The sequence below is a fragment of the Rhinolophus ferrumequinum genome, chromosome X (genome assembly GCF_004115265.2).
Source record: "Rhinolophus ferrumequinum isolate MPI-CBG mRhiFer1 chromosome X, mRhiFer1_v1.p, whole genome shotgun sequence".
NCBI lineage: Eukaryota > Metazoa > Chordata > Mammalia > Chiroptera > Rhinolophidae > Rhinolophus > Rhinolophus ferrumequinum.
Window position 1 is genome coordinate 57,908,276 of NC_046284.1, and position 16,986 is coordinate 57,925,261.

A 16,986-nucleotide genomic window follows, 5' to 3' on the forward strand; every position below is an offset into this window, starting at 1 on the left:
GAGTGTCACTCCTTCCAGAATGTAGCTGAGTGACTGGCCAACAACAGCAGAATGGGGAAGAAAGGGACACTCCAGAGCTAGAAACAACAGGGCAGCGTGGTTGGGGAGGGAGAGGTTCAGTGGGGGTGGAGCTGGGGGGTTTGCAGAGCCTGCTGATTTCTTACTGATCCTGCCACCTACTGACCAAATTGTGAAACAAGGAACTGTGAGTGACAAAGAACTTCAGATATTTCAGTAAGATCAATCAATAGGTATTAAATGATATGAAAATAAATTGTGGTTTCGCAGCATCAGAATTTGTTTTGGCTACATTATGCATGTCTGGACTCTGCTATGAAGCTTAATTGTTCCTTTAAATGTCCTTTCAGAAATAAATCTTAATAAAAGTAATGGTACTGAAAGGTGTTCCTGACCTGATCTGTACTCATTACTTAGGAAAGAAGTCATAGTAGTATCGCATAGAATATTCACAGAATCAGACTTGCGAGGCATGGAAGAAATGCAGTATTCTCGGGAGCAAGTACATGAGAGCCTTTATATGATTTTTGTTTCGTTTTACTTTGGTTTCATTAGGTTTTAGCAGCCACAGTAAGAAGTGCTTCTATTGTAACTGATTGGCTCTACCAAGTGCTGCTCAGAAGAGCAGGAAATTGTCTTGCTGAATTAACAGTTGTACTGAGTGTTAATAACGAAAACAAAACACATGTGCGCGCACACACAACATCATGTTAAATGGAAGGGAAAGGGAAATTAATATTTATTGAGTTCCTGCTATGCTAAGCACTGTGCCGGGTGCTTTAAATATATAACCTTATTTAATTCTCACAGTACTACTAGGTAAACATTAGTCTACTCATTTTATGGATGAGAAAATTCGGTCTCAGAGGTTACAAGTACCACAGCTGGAATGCAGATATGTGTGACTCCATTTCCTCTGGTTTTTCCCATTATGCCACACTACCTTTACAAACTCTCTAATGGGTTTTATAGTTCATTTTCTTAATTTATAAAATAAAAATTCACTTCTACAGTCCAGACTAAGGTTAAATTTTATGAAACCTATGATTCTTGTGGGACTCAATACAAATACATCAATAAGTAAAAGAGCAACTGCTCGATACAAATGAACTGGACAGAAAACTTCACAGAAAAAAAGAAATTAAAATTGCCTACGAATAGAAGAAATGCTGCTCAACTTTACTCCTAATTTAAGACGTAAAAATTATAACACGGATGATTACCACGTTCACCTCTGAGATGGGCAAAGGTTGTGGGAAGCAGATACGCATAAATATTTTAGGTGGTACTATAAATGGACACAAACTCTCTGAAAGGCAATCTGGATATTATCTATCAAAATTATAAATATAACAGCATTTTTTATCCAGGGATTTCACTTCTGGAATTTATCCTACAGATAGATCCTATTTGCATAAAGGTACATTCACCGAAGCGTTGGTTTAAACAGGAAAAGGTTAGAACTAATCTAAGTAACCGTAAGTGGGGACTCATTAAATAAATTAAAATAGGCCCAGATCACAGAATGTTATGCAGTTAAGTGGAAGAACCCAGTAGATGAACATAAGCTACCATGGAATGATATCCAAGGATCTCTAGCAGGCAATGTGAGAAACTAGAGTGGTTTTCTCTGAGGAAAAAGCTGTAAGTCTGGGATTGAAGAGATATGTTTGCCATGCCTTTATTTTTCACTATATTAATACCTTAATATACGCATGTTTTACTTTTTCAATTTAAAAAAAGTGATTATAATAAATAGAAATCTCTGGAGTCACTGAAGAACCCTTTAAATGTGAGGTCTACAATAGCAAACGAGAAAGAAAAAAAAAAGACCTAATGACAGGAAATTTTTAAAATGTCAAAATTCTTCAGAGTACTATAGTACACGCCCCTAGATTTCTATGTGTACGTGAATTTCAATCTATAAGAAACAACAAATACAGCACAAGGACCTCCAACGTGTGAAATATGATAGAAGGGCTAAAAAGGAATAATCTCTCTCTCTCTCTCTCTCTCTCTCTCTCTCTCTCTCTCTCTCTCTCTCTGAATCTTCCAAAATTCACATTTTCACATACTAGGGCATAATATTGTGACAAATGAATGAAATGAATTATAAAGGTGCTAATTCCAAGGGCATAGGCCTATAGAATGCATCAATTTCTTAGTTGTAAAGACTCATCCAGACTGACAAAATCCTATGCTTTCCTAAATTATCAACTCTGTAATAATTAGTAAAATAGTAATGTTAATACAAAATATCAAAAATTCAGAAACCATAATGTTTAATTATGAGCTTGAGACGTTACTTACATAACACCAAAATTATGTGTGAAATTCACAAGAGGTTAAGGATCTAATCATAAACAAGGTACTCTATTATCAAATCAGTAAAATACACTTCTTAGTTACCAGATTTTGAATCTACTCCAGAAAATATGCCTAGGGGAAAAAAACTATAAAATCTCCTAGGAAAGCCAAATTGATAAGTAGTACAAACATAAAAGGAAAAACGATTTAAGCACTATGGGACCCATCTCATTCCCATATCATGAAAATTCTGAGCCATTAGTATTGTGTTGCATTATTTTCTTTTACATGGTGAATCAACAAATTCATCTCCTCTGCTTCTTCATGATAACTTTAAAATAGAGGGGTATAACTCACATATTAAACAATAAAAATAAAACCGTATTTTCAGATGAATAACAATATTTAGGTAAAATTAAATTAAAAGAAAAAAGAGCTATCCTTCCTTAGTATTGGGTAAATACAGTTAATATGTTAATCTACTTATGCTTGACTCTGTCCAGTGTAGAAAGATGACACGTATACATCACTAGAAATGTTAGCAAAGCACAGACTTCCATATATCAGAATAAAGAATTTACATTTTAAAAAATAAAATGTACCTTTTATCTGGGTAGCAAAATTCAGTGCCAGTTTTGCAAAGAGATCTGCATTTTCAAACTTGTCCTCCTTAACTTTTAACCAGAAACAGTTCTCAGATAATTCTTTGGGTTCAATCTGAAACAAAAATAACAAAGATAAGTTTCTAAGACATCACTGCATATTTAATTTTTCAAAGAATTCACTTCAACCAATGTTGAATGACAGTTCCTTTATTCATCTATTATATCAATTTTAGGATCAAAATAACACTTTTAAGTAAATAATCACTGAGAAAGTCGCAGAATTCTATCAGTGTATAGAAAAGGTACATGATAGCAATATGCCATATAGCAATTCAAAAAAAAAACTAACAAAAAACTTCAACTGAAAAAATATTTTCTATGGAAGGAACCTTAAAAATAATTTAGTAAATCCCTCCCCAATTTGGATAATTTCAACTTGCTCCTGAATTCTTAAAAATGGGTAAACTGAGATTCAGAAATGTGAATTCCCCATGTTCACTGACTGGATTAAAGGGAGTAGCCAAAATAATTGTTGACACATGCCCCCTACCACGTGCCCTGCACTGTTTTAAGTGATTTGATATGCTAACTCATCTAATCTAATCCTTTGAGGCAGGACATATTACTATCTCCATGTTAAAGATGAGGAAACTGAGCCCCAGAAAGTTTAAGTGGCTGCCCAAGCTAGAAAATAGTGAAGATGAGATTTTAAACCCAGGCAGAGTAACTCCAGAGAATTGTGCTTTTAGCCACTACACTAAAACCCAAGATTAGAACTGGGTGCTTTCCAGTAAGTCATGATGCTTTGTGACACGTAAGTACCATTACTCTGTATGCTAAATTGTTAAATTAACGTATCATTACATTTCCACACACTGGACCAACAGAAATTTTGAATCCTACAGTTAGGTGGATTGTAGGAAATTAAAAAAAAAGAAAAAAACTCCCTTCTAAAACCATTTACACTTCGTTTACTTTTATGACCAAAGCATAAGTAGATGCTTAACTTTAAAACTGATGTAACCAATATTCTGGTCAAACCAATTTACTGTGTAGATACTGTCAGGTATCACTGTAAGTATGTTCTTGGACGAGTCATTTCCCCAAATGGTGGTCTGGATAATTGCATTTTCATTAGAAAATTAGTTCCTAGTGAATGGAGACTGTCTCAATCTTGATAATAAGCTTTTACAAGACATATTTTATTATTTGATAACATTAAAGCAAAATAGCATTCAAAAGAAAAAACTTTCATACATCATATCAAAAAACGATTAGGTTACATCACTACTGAATACTGTCACTTATCCAACACTATCTGAAAGTTTAAAACTGAAAAAAAAAACACACCTTTCTCTAAGAACAAAAATATCTACGATAGAAAGGCTCAATAAAAAGACTGTATTCACGAATGTTCTAGCACTTAAAGTTAACAATGGTAAAAGAATCAAAATTAGTTTTTATTTGGAGATATATTTCATGTATTATTCTCTAATTCTCCAACACTACTTTCACTTTGATTTTCCTTTTCCTTTATACATTAATTTTAACTTATCTGTGGAGTTTCCAATTCTCTAGGCCCTACCTAGACTGAAAGATGAACATAAGACGGTGAACTCACAAAAGAAAGCAGAGTCAGGAGTCATGTTCTCAAACATTACATAATACTTATAGGTAGCAATACAGTTATTTACACAGTAATGATCAACTGTGTCTCGACAAAGCCACAGCACTCTAGTCGTACTATTACCTTTGACCAATTGATTCTCTTCATGGACACCTCAGGTTTATATAGTTTTTTCTGCTTCATTCCATAAGGCAAAGCAACAGGTGCTCCTGGGGGAGGAGGAACTCCTCCAAGGGGGGGTGGTGGAGGAGATCCGCCAAACAAAGGTGGTGGTGCTGGTGGTGGTGGTATACCACCGGTCACTCCAGGTAAAAGAGGGGGCGGCGGGGGAGGAGGTGCTCCTCCAGGTAGAGGTGGCGGTGGTGGGGGTGGGGGTAGGGATGGCCCAGCACCCGGCAATGGAGGAGTTCCTGACGCACCTGCGAGTCCAGGTCCCTGAAAGAGATGTTTAAATGCTTAGACCACAATACAGCAGCAAAGAAAACTTAGCAGGAGACATTTGTGCTTTGTTTAAGATTCGATGAACTTATTTAACTAAGCAACATCGTAAGGCTTAACAGTTCATAGAAAAGACTCACACAGATTTTTGATAAGCATTCAAAACGCTGGACACTGACTACTTCTGCTAACACGCTAATGCTAGAAAAGTCGGCGTCCTCAAAGATTTTGTGAAACACGCCTCCAAAATAATGAAAAATTACCTTTCATTGTAAATATATGAAAAGAAGAAGTATTATATAAGGATTGGACCTGTTAGACTAGTTGGTTTAAACATGAGATAATTAACACATAAAAGGTCATAAATTTGATTCCACTGGGGCCAATTAGCTTTACACAAAGACACTGTCTCAGAGAACCAGTAACTTAGCTGTCTTCTAATACCAATAATTAATACTAAGCAACACCCTTTGCACATTAATGTTTATGTTTTTACATCTATTATTTCTTTTCATTGTTATTATAACCCTATAATGGAGGTGGCACACTTTGATCTCACTATTCCCTCACTGCATATAGATAAGGAAACTGTAACTACAAAAAAGGTTAAATGGCTATACAAAGGTCAGACAATCTGAAATGTGATTGATATTTGAATATGGTTCTTCCCATACCTAATGCAGTCCTCTTTCCACTGTAACAGACTGCCTCCTCACGCATGGGTGTCATGTGCCATGAGGGGAATGAATTCACACAGATTGGATTATGAGGCAAGTATAACTTATTTCTACTAGCAGAAAGTAACTTCAAACTCATTCTCTAACATTAGAGACGACAGATGAAGGAGAACACCGTATTCCATATTGTCTACTTTTTTGATGATTAATCTGTACCTCTTTCTTTGAACCACCACTGATCACAATAGTTCACTTTCCAAACTAAATGAATAAAGTGAAGTTGTTTATTATAAACATTCCTAGGAAACTCCTACCGATAAACAGACATCTTCTGTAATCAAAATATGACATTAGATTAACTGAATGAAAAGTTTAAAACTAATGAAAATTTTTGGTATAGTGTTATTTTTATTTGGAGAGCATGTTTTATCTTCGCTAATAATATGAATTTCCTACTAGGACTACTTAATTGTGCTAACTAAACTTAGAAATATCTTTACAAAATAAGTAAGTTGAAGCATATTTTTTTGGAACAATCAATTTAAAGGATTATCTATTAACAAGATTAAAAATTAACAATCATAGAATCACGAAAATGTTTCTCATATTATACAATGTGCATTGTCTATATATTTTATTCACATATGAATGCTTATGTCTGTACCTACATATATACAACTAAAGTGTTCATACACTTAAAAAACAAGCCTCTGGTAGAATGCAATGCTCTCCTGAGATTAGGAAGAATTAAAGATAGGATTAAAACATGCAACATTTTTTACATTTTATTTTTAATGCAGCAAATTATAGAAAACAGTCTGATTTTTACAATGTTGATTGTGATCAAAGAAATTCTGGGGAAAATGTAAATAATTTTTCTGAAAAGTTTGGGATGTTATTACATTGGTGCAAAAGTAATTGCAGTTTAAACCACAATTATCTTTAACCTTTTAAACCACAATTATTTTTGCACCAACCTAATAGTAATTTACGCTACAAATTTTTTGTACGAATGGATCTATTGAATAATTTAAAAGGTAAAATGTGTATCCCATTTTCATATTAATAGACACCAAAATTAAAGTAATACGTGTTGGTAAACATCAAATTTTGCCTCTATTAGATCATATTTATGATACGGAACGTGTACAACCACCAAAATGCTACTACTTTAAAATAGGATTTTACTCAAGTTACATACATATTTTATGAATTTAATAAAGAATCTCAAATGTTTATATTAAAAGCCAGCAGGATTTAAAAATCAAATCATATCAGCCCTTTTCATCTCATCCCAGAGCATTAGGAATGGAACAATTAAATTAGGCTACAATCAAGTATTGAGAATTGAATACGGCAATGAATAATTTAATACTACACACCATTTGGGTGCACTAGAAAGCACTGTGTGACTCTGAACTTTTACAGGTTAGTTAATTTAATAATAAATAAGCAACTACTCACTAAGTAGTGGGTAAGGCCCTGTGCAAGGTACCATCAGGCCCTGAAGAAGAAGAATAAGTAAAGACACTGTCCTCAAGGTGATCACATTCGAGTGGAAGAAACAAAGCAGGCACACAAACAAAATATGATATCAGTGGTCTCCACAAGTGATAAAGAAGTTCATAGAACAATGTGATATACAGATGACGGAATACAGAAATGCAGACTTGAAACCTATGCAATTTTACTAACCCTTGTCACCCCAATAAATTTAATTAACAAAAAAGGTCACAGAAATTCCTTAAAGGAGTTTTTGGTGAAGCTTTCCAAAGATTACTTTACTGAGCTCACCATTAACAGATATGTTTTGCAGGCACAGATGAGCAAGGGAGGGCATTTCTGACAGAGAATAACACAAGTCCGAATTTCTCAGCAAAGTTCCATGAAAACACTATTTCCCAGGGGATATTAATAGGTGGTCTGAGATAAAGAGTTCTGTGGTTCAATGACTTTGGGAAAGCTGCATGAAAAAAGAGTTAAGACAGGTTTCTTCGGTGTAGGACATCTCAGACCCTTTAATATGCTAATGAGTATTGTGAATTTCCAAGAGGAGAATTTCCAGTGTACCAAATTTATTGGACTACGGAATGCTTTCCTCATGAAAACCCCATTAGCATCTCTGTAACTAATGTCTGGGCAATGCTGGCAGAAGGCAGTGTGGCGACAGTAAATTCTAAATGTGAAGGGAGGAAACATGACTTCACCGCAACACAGGCTGTAGTTAGGAGAGCAGTCAGAAGACTCGGCTGCAGAGGGGAGATAAGGGAGCCCATGACAGAAGGCCTTCAAATTCCTGGTAAGGAGATTTTTATTTAATCCTGAATGCAATAGGCAACCATCGAACATATTAAAGCCTAGAGTGACAGTCATCAGGGCAGTGTTTTAGGAAGATTAATTTGCCACTGACAATAAGGATGCATCTGAGAAGGAAGAGAATATAGGCAGAGAGAAAAGTCAGGAAACAATTACAATATTCCAGGCACGATGTAATGCTGGTGATCCTGGGTGATTCGGAGTTTTGATGCGAGGGAGAAAGAACTGACATAAAACAGTGGCAAAGCTGAATTTGTCAGGTGGTAGGGCAGAGAAAAGGCAAAGAAACAGCTTCCCGATCAAAAAAACAAAAAATGGTAATCACATTGAAACAAGTAAGAATGGAGACCAGGACGGCTTGAAGAAATAAAGGTGACCACAAATAATGGGTTAGATGTCAACATACAGCAGCGCCTTCCCACGCAGGAAGCTGATCAAGAGCTGGAAATATAAGACACACTCAGGAGACTTGAGACCTACTAAAAGATGATACTCGATTCATAATACTAAACGGGATATTAGCACAAGGACACATAGAGGGAAAAGAGCAGAGGACAGAAAATTGGGGAATGTCATCACTTTGGGGGGGGTGTCAAAAAACATAAAGAGAAACTGAGTTCTCAGGGACGTAAAAAGGGAAGTCACATGATACCAAAAGAGAAAGATTTCGTAAAAGGAAATTATCAAATATTACAGGTGAGTGACACAGGCTAAGGGTAGGTAAAGGCCACCACATTGGGAAATTTGGAGTTCTCTGGTGACTTTGAAGTCATCCTTCGGTAGACTGCTGGAAACAGACCTGATCAATCAACCAACACCTGAGCATCCACTATGTTAAGAAGTTATCTTACATTTCTCAGTATTCTTTTAAAACACAAAATGTGCTGAGAGTACTTAATCAGTTCTAAAGTTTACACACCATAATTAAGATTTTAAGTGTATATGGGAGCTTTTCATCCTAGAGAACGTAAGTGTAAATGTAAAGCTTACAGGTTTTGAAATTATGGTAGTCAAGTTTTAAAGACATCTCAAAATGTTTGGGGGATCATTAAAATTAAGAAACATTTTCACGTTATTTTTGAAAGAAAGTACTATGCATCTAATTTTTTAAATCATCACGAAAATTTCATCTCAGAAATAGTCTCATGTAATATATTCTGAAGGGAACCAAAGGTTTGTCATCCTGAAGCTGCCTTTTGGGGTTATTGATTTTTAAGCTGTTTATTAAGACAAAAGACTCAGAAAGAACCTTTGACACCCCCCAGCCTTCCTGTGCAAGAGATTCAGACAGAAAAACCTGCTTCAGGAAGGAAATCTTAGAATATTCACTTTAACCTAATGTGAATTAGGTACGGTAAGTCGGAAGGCTTCAGGCAGGGGCCTGTTGGCTACATACCCACTGGGTCCCATTGTCTCTGAGTCGCCCAGCAAGAGTGTTCCTGCCCTGTGTGTGCGCCCAGCCCTTCCTCCACTACCTGTGAATCGCCCGTTCTCACTTCTGACATCTCAGACCCCTTCCCCCACTTTTCTCCTTTGTCCAAAATGTCTCATATACCCAATGTCACCTGTCTCTGGAATTTTCATGCTTATGTGAATTCCCCAAGCGCATGGATTAAATTTTGATTTTCTCCTGTTAATCTGTCTCTGTTAATTTGATTATCAGTCCAACTAGAAAAACTTCGAAGATGGAGGGAAAGTATTCATTTTTTCTTAGCCCCCACAATTCCAGTAAGAATATTCCGGGCAGTTTACGCAACTAGTATTTTGATCCAAACATTAAAATGATTTATTGCCCTGGAAAATCAAATCTGTAGTCATTTCAATGAAAATGTGAAACTGCCAAAAGTCTGCTTCCGGTCACATTTTTATCTTCCATCTAACAAGATAATTTTCTACCACTGAACTCACTGTGACATGACACAAAGTCTATATCTTGTTTCATTACCTGGGTTCGAAGTTGCTGGATTTCTGTTTCAAGCTCTTTGATTTTTTCTTCTCTTTTCTGAAGCTCAGCTTGAGCTTCCTGTCGAGCTGTAAATTCTTCATCGAACTGCAATGATCACCATCATAAATGTACATTTAATAACATAGTTTTGAGAAAGCTTTAAACAACATTATGTATTAAATAAGTAGAGTGCTTCGTGCTTCACTGAATTCCCAGGTCATTCAAAAAAATCAGAGCTCTTGATTATTTTCATGACAATTAAGCACCCATGTGGGTGTAGGGTATTGCTTATGGTGGTAGTAAAGAAGAAACATGCCCCCAACCCAAGGTAAACAAACCGCTTTTCACTTCTGGGGGGGAAAAAAAAAGTTTTAAAAGGGTGAACTAAGAAGTCTCAATATGCAATGGATATTTTTTTTTTGTTATTGAAAGTTAGGTTTCAGAATTATTCGTGTTTTTAAATGTTTCATCCCATACTTTTAAATTTATTCAATTAGAAAATGAAACCTAAAAATTAGCCATCAACAACATTATTGATTATATTCCCCACACTGTATTTCATATACTTGTGACTATATTGCGACTACCAATTTGTGCGTTCTCATCCCCTCACCTTCTCGCATCCCCTCCCCTGCCCATCTAGCAACCATCAGTTATTTCTTTGTATCTCTGAGTCTATTTCTGGTTTTTCGCTCATTATTCTGTTCTTTACATTCCACATATGACATCATACGGTATTTGTCTTTCTCAGTCTGACTTATTTCACTTAGCATAATATTCTCTAGGTCCATCCATGTTGTTGCAAACTAATAAAAAATATGTATATTTAAAAAAAAAGAACCTAAAAATAAAAATTAGCCCTCAAGCCGTTCAACTCCTTCACTATCTTTCATCTTGAAAGAGACTGCCTTTTCAGAATGCTCAAATGGATGTACATTAACACAAATTAGAATTTTCTATTATAATCTCAATTGTCTACCATCCAAATAGTAGTACTCCACAAAATCTGACAGTAGAATGATAGATGCCTTAATGGCGTTCTCCTTCACACGATTAACCAAAACACTTGCATGAAATGTTACAAGAGGGAAATGAGAGGTGAAATTACGGTGTGCTACGCCAAAGAGACCATCTAAATGGTGAATATCCATTTACTGTATCATGCTCAGCCCTTACCTCAATCAGGGCTCTAAGCAGGCCCAAGCTAGCCTGCATACTTACGAGTAAATACTGCTTATGTCCAGCTAGAGAACGTTTGTTGTTTATTGTCAATATCACTTCATTTTAGAAGTCTATACATTATTCCAATGATGTTATACCTGTTTTTAAGACTGATATATCTTACTGTTGAGAGTTACCTTTAGAGTCTGTGAAACAATAAAAAAATGTTCACTACTAATAAATATTCATCCTTACAATAGATTTGACCTTTGGAAATTATAAAATGCCACGCAGATCCAAGTCTGAAGAAAGACTGCGTGAGAGCTGGTGAGAGCTAATTGGATAATAACAGTGTTTGGATCAAACCTGAAATACTGTTCAGTTAATTCTTTTAGTCACCTGTAGTTGAGTCCAGGAAAATGACCCACAGAGGTTGCTCCAAATCGTCTCTAATCTCTTTAAATTTTAAACCCACCCCAGATCCTTTACAGTCAGCAAATGACCTTGTTTCCTAGTTCACTGAGAAACGGAGCTCTTTCGACTTCACGACGATTCGTGTTAAGATTTATCTGATTCTGTACTCCCACTCTCCCTCCCAAACTTCGCTTCTCCTGTGTGCTTCTCAAGCATGGTGCCTACACGAGCACACTATACAGTTTTCCTCTACAACTGGTTTATTAGTATATTTGAAGAGAGGCGCACAATGTTTCTGCTTGTGATTTAAAATGATCATAATCTGTAAACCCACAGAAGAAATCACAGAAGCCTGAGATATGCGAGATGGAAGATTTAACTCCACTAAACTTCTCCACTCCTTCTAATAACAAAGAAATTAAGACCCAAGGAGAGTAGTGGCTTACTTAAAGTCACAGCTAATAAATGGAAAAGCTGAGCTCAGATCTTACAACTCCTGCTTCTCATGCTAGCCCTTTCCCCCTTTTTTTACTACTTTATATTGCCTCATAAAATCACCCAGAATAAGAGAAGGCATACAGATAACCACGGGGAGACCACGCACGTTTTCATTCTACATGCTGGTGGTGAGAATAAAGCATCAAACACTGAAATTTCTTTTTGATTATTTCAGGACTCCTTTTCCCATAACATATGCTTGCAGAACATTTTCCCGGTAAGATCATCACAATTTGCTCCATTCTTGTGGCGTCTAATCACAGTGCCAGCGAAAAATTCAGGAGAGTCTTAAGATTTTTCAAAGGGAATTTTAAATGTGCTACTTAAAACAAGAACATTAGAAATATAAAGGTCTATTAATCAAAGAGCGTACATTTTCTTTCACCAATAAAAATGACAGCTTCACCCAAACATTTTATGCTCAAGCTCTTAAAAATCTATTCTGGTAACTGAAAGAGCAAAGACATTTCTTCAGATGCCCTGAAGTAACTTCAGTAATACTCTATAATTTCTAGAGTGATAGCAAAAGTGATTATCTAATCTCCAAGGTAAGTCATAACTTTGAAGAGACAGCAATATGTAAGCACTTTATCTTGCTGTCAGAAGGCTGAAAACTGGAGAGCTTTTAGACTTGTGCTTCAATCCTTCTCCTGCACCAGCAGGAGAGAAATACTATGCAAACGCTTCACAAGGTCTAGATTTAAAAAAAGACAACTTTGGGTAGAAGCTAATAAAATTGTAACTTTGCTTTCATGAAACAAAGAAAACACAATCTGAGGCCTAGATAAAATTAAGATATTCATGAAGCCGGCATTTACATAGGGGGAACCTCAAATTCCACCAAATCTTCGTGAAGCAGCATCATGTAAAAAATGATAATTATAAAATCCAAAGAAAGTAAGTCCAAGAAGAGAGACACAGAGAAACAGAGAGAAGAAACACTGCATTATTCTGTTGCTATGAATAGCACTGACTTTAGAGCGTAACTGAAAAAACTAGCTAAACATCTCACAATTCTCCAAGGAGCCGCCTATTGTGAGTATTGCCGGAAAGCAATGGAGGAATATATTTTGGTTGATTTCTTCTAACTATATCCTTCAGCAAACTAATTTTATTTCATTTATCACGTTCGTAGAATACGTCTAGTGTTCTCATTCCATAATGGACTGAAGACAGTAAGGAGGCAATAGTAGCAACCTTATCTTACCAGGAAAGAAATCAGTATTCTGTGGTCAGGTTTGAATCCAGAAACACAAATTACTATGTAACTGAAACAATATTTATAAGACATCACATAAAGAAACAAGGTAGAATATATATATCTTGATTAAATTATTAATTTAACAATTACGGCCGGTATTTAATAAGCTTTACCTTCTTTGAAAATTCCGCTGCTTTTTGTTCACTTTCTTCAACTTTTGCCTTGTTCACACAAGAATCTATTAAGATTGACCAAAAAAATGATTAGAAATTATTGCATCGGATCTCTAGGCAAAAGATGGGCTGCCAGCCTGTAATTCTACTACGCAATCATTTTTATGTCAATTGCTATTAAAGGGAAACTGGCCTCTACTACACATAAAACATAAACCGCCAATATTTCCCTTCTTTTGCATGCTACCTGAATTCAATGATACTACCGTTGAGGCACAAAACCAAGCATCTAAGCATATATTTGACGAAATCATCATTGTTTTAAAGGTATTCAATTATTTTGCAACTTCTGCAATTACAGATCTTTGCAAATTGTTTTATAGTTTATTAAGGGTAGAGAGGTGCCAAAGAATCTATGCTTAAGATTATTAAGACTCAAAATGACCCTAAAATAAGGCTAGAGGGAGAGATACAATAACATTCATTAATTCAGTTTTCCTAAAGAAAGCCTTCACTTAAATCATTTCTGATCAGGGGTAGAATATATTATGTAAATAAAGAAATGAACATCAAACTTTTCCCATATAATCAAGCACTCCAGAATATAAACAACTGAAGACCCTCCTTTGGACAATATTCTCATCATTACGCATATAGTCTCTTGTGTACCTAGCCATTCCACATCTATTTATTTACCCCAAAGAAATAAAAACATATCTCTATACCCAAACTTGTGAATGTTATAGCACCTTTATTTATAATAGCCAAAAATTAGAAAGGACTCAAATGTCTTATCAACAAGTCAATGTATAAAGAAATTGTGGTTTATCCATATATTAGAATACTACTCAGTTATAAAAAGGAATGAACTACTGATACATGTAATACAAGAACATAAATCTCAGAATAATTATGTTGAATGAAAGAAGCCAGGCGAAAAGAGTATATGCAGTGCGTTTCTAGTTACATAAAATTTTATAAAATGAAACTATAGTAAGAGAAAGCAGATCAGTGATTGTCTTGGAATGGGAGAGGTACAGGGAGCCATGGGAAGGAGGGACTACAAAGGAGAATGCAGAAACTTTTCAGGGGTGAGAGAGATGTTCATTATCTTGACATTACAACGTATGAGTACATAAATATCAAAATTTATCAAATTGTACACTTTAAAGATGGGTAGTTTATCTCATGTCCACTATACCTCACTAAAGCGTTTTCTTCTTTTATTTTAAAGAACTGTGTTGCTAGAACAAGGCAACTAAGGAGGAAATCGGTAAATGATGAGATCAAAGAGGGACCATATCTTTGCTGTGGTTGCAATTGTTGGTAAGGATCTTTCATTTCAATCACAATGTATCAGAAATTAGGCAGGAATATGATCTGATTTATAAATAATACAAGACTTACAGAATAGTGAAATCAGAAGAGACTCTATGCTCCTTAAGTCCAGGGGATCTTAAAATAGAGATCCACAGATTTCCTAAAAGTTCTTGAAGCACCTGCTAATTTTTGTATGCATGTGTGCGCATGTGCATTCTAATGAAAGTTCACAGCGTTCATCAGCTACTGAAAAAGGCTTCTGACCATAAAACATTAAGAACCACATACATATTTGACTTATCTGAATTTAGGCAAAGGAAACTAAAAGTCTAAAAAAGACTAAAGTCTACAGAAGTTAAGTGATTTGTTCATAATCACAGAGATGACACGTGGGTCTAAGATTCTGACTATCCTCTCCTATTTGTCTCTTCGTCTCTCTCCACCTCAACACTCTTGATGAACACTACACAATTATAAGTACCGGGCACACAGTACACAAAACAAATGTCTGTGAACACTGAATGAACTAGCCAAATCAACACTAGAGTATGTGTACCAACTATGGTCTGTAATAGATTATAAGCCAATACAAATATTTGGAAATAGTCCCTTATAACTCTCTCAACAAAATATGAAATAAACTACTGAGTTTAGAAAGCTCAATGAAAACGAGATCAGTATTTAGATTAATTGTTAGACAAGGTAAATTGGTGCACGCTTTCTAAAAAGCATTTGGCCTTTCAAAGTTCATACCCTCAATTACAGAAATAAATCCTAAGGAAATGATGAGAAAAAGCCAAACATGTATACAAAGAATGTTCATATGCGATTCACCTATAACAGTGAAAACCTGAACAATCTAGATGGACAATAAGGAAGGACTAGTCAAGATGATTATGGTATTCCATAAAATTGAGTATTATTCAGACATTCAAAGTCACATTTTAAAGGTTAACATGGAAAACGTCTCATAACATAAATTCTCCAAGAAAAATTAGCATAGAGAGAGAGAGAGAGAGAGAGAGAGAGAGAGAGAGAGAGGGAACTGCGCCGAAAAGTGGGTAATGGCAGTAAACAGTACTGAGCTGAAAAGTGACATTGGTGGTTTATTCTGTCAGATTGCCTAGAATAAGTGAGGGGCAGTTTTAAAATCAGAAAAGAATAATATGTGATAAATAATAATAATAAGGATATTACTGTGAGTCTGCTCTGTGCTATGGAGTAAAGAATAATACATAACTGGCATTCAACAGCTGGTGTTTTCTTCCTTAAAAGACAAGACAAATGAGTTCATGCTTGAATCTTAGCAGTAGTGGTTTCGATTAGGTATAAATAAAATTGCTTAACTATAAGGTCAGATAGCATAACTTATTTCATAAGAGATGTCTCACACCATCCAGAGACTGTTCCTGAAAATATAGCTAACTACCAGTACCGGATGATATAAGGTCCTTTCCTCAGCAATCCAACGAGATGAACATGTTCATCTGAAATTCCTACCTAGCTCTAAGGTCTATGAAATATAAATTGACTTACATTAATAGAAATAAAGTCTTCAGTTACTGAATTAAGCCTGTATTTTTCTTAAATGTCAACACTAATAACATAACTGAATTACTAATTAGACCCCATTGTACACATGATTTCTACAAAAATCACCAGGATTTCAAAGTTGTGTTTCTGAAAAGGAAAGCATTAATCTATAATAATATAATGCGGGGTTTTTTTTGTGGGATGTTAATTTTAAATTGAATTGAAGAGTGTTGAAACTTATCAAATAGGTTAATATTTTCAATCACATAGGCAGAACTCTCATGATGATAATTAACAATTATCCTGATTGAGTACCCACGGACACAATGATTCATCGGGTATTAACAGAGGAAGTTCAGTGAGAGCTACCTTTAAAAAGAGCCCATTATAAAGCAGAGAGTAAAACACAGAGGACATGGCTGATTATATTACATACCTATCAGATGAGTTAAATCGATGTCTAATCTTTGTCTGTACTTGAAATCTGGATCCATACCACTGCAGTGCAGCACTACCTGTGAAACGCACTCCTCAATTATTTTGTAATACTGTGGCCTGAAAGAGAAAGAAAGTATTGTTGAATACCTTTCCCACCTATACAAATCAATTTTCTTAAGTGGTGATTCAGTATGATAAAAGAACTAAGTCTCTTCCTAGCACTGTTTAAAAAAAAAAAAAAATCTCTCTAGTCATTACACTCTCTTAGGAGAAACAGGCCTGCAGTTAAAGACCTGCAGTTAAAGACGGTCTGGA

General features: G+C 35.4%; 1 protein-coding gene across 3 annotated transcripts in view; it reads right to left on the minus strand.

Annotated features, from left to right (window-relative positions):
* Window positions 1-16,986, minus strand: part of DIAPH2 (diaphanous related formin 2) — an 843,900-nt gene that overhangs the window by 585,117 nt on the left and 241,797 nt on the right. For all 3 annotated transcript variants that reach the window (XM_033107889.1, XM_033107880.1, XM_033107870.1), the window contains 5 exons: window positions 16,670-16,788; window positions 13,381-13,445; window positions 9,934-10,038; window positions 4,681-4,992; window positions 2,928-3,042 (listed from right to left, as the gene is read on the minus strand). In XM_033107889.1, coding sequence (XP_032963780.1) covers window positions 2,928-3,042; window positions 4,681-4,992; window positions 9,934-10,038; window positions 13,381-13,445; window positions 16,670-16,788 — 716 coding nt within the window. The remainder of the gene's footprint in view (window positions 1-2,927; window positions 3,043-4,680; window positions 4,993-9,933; window positions 10,039-13,380; window positions 13,446-16,669; window positions 16,789-16,986) is intronic.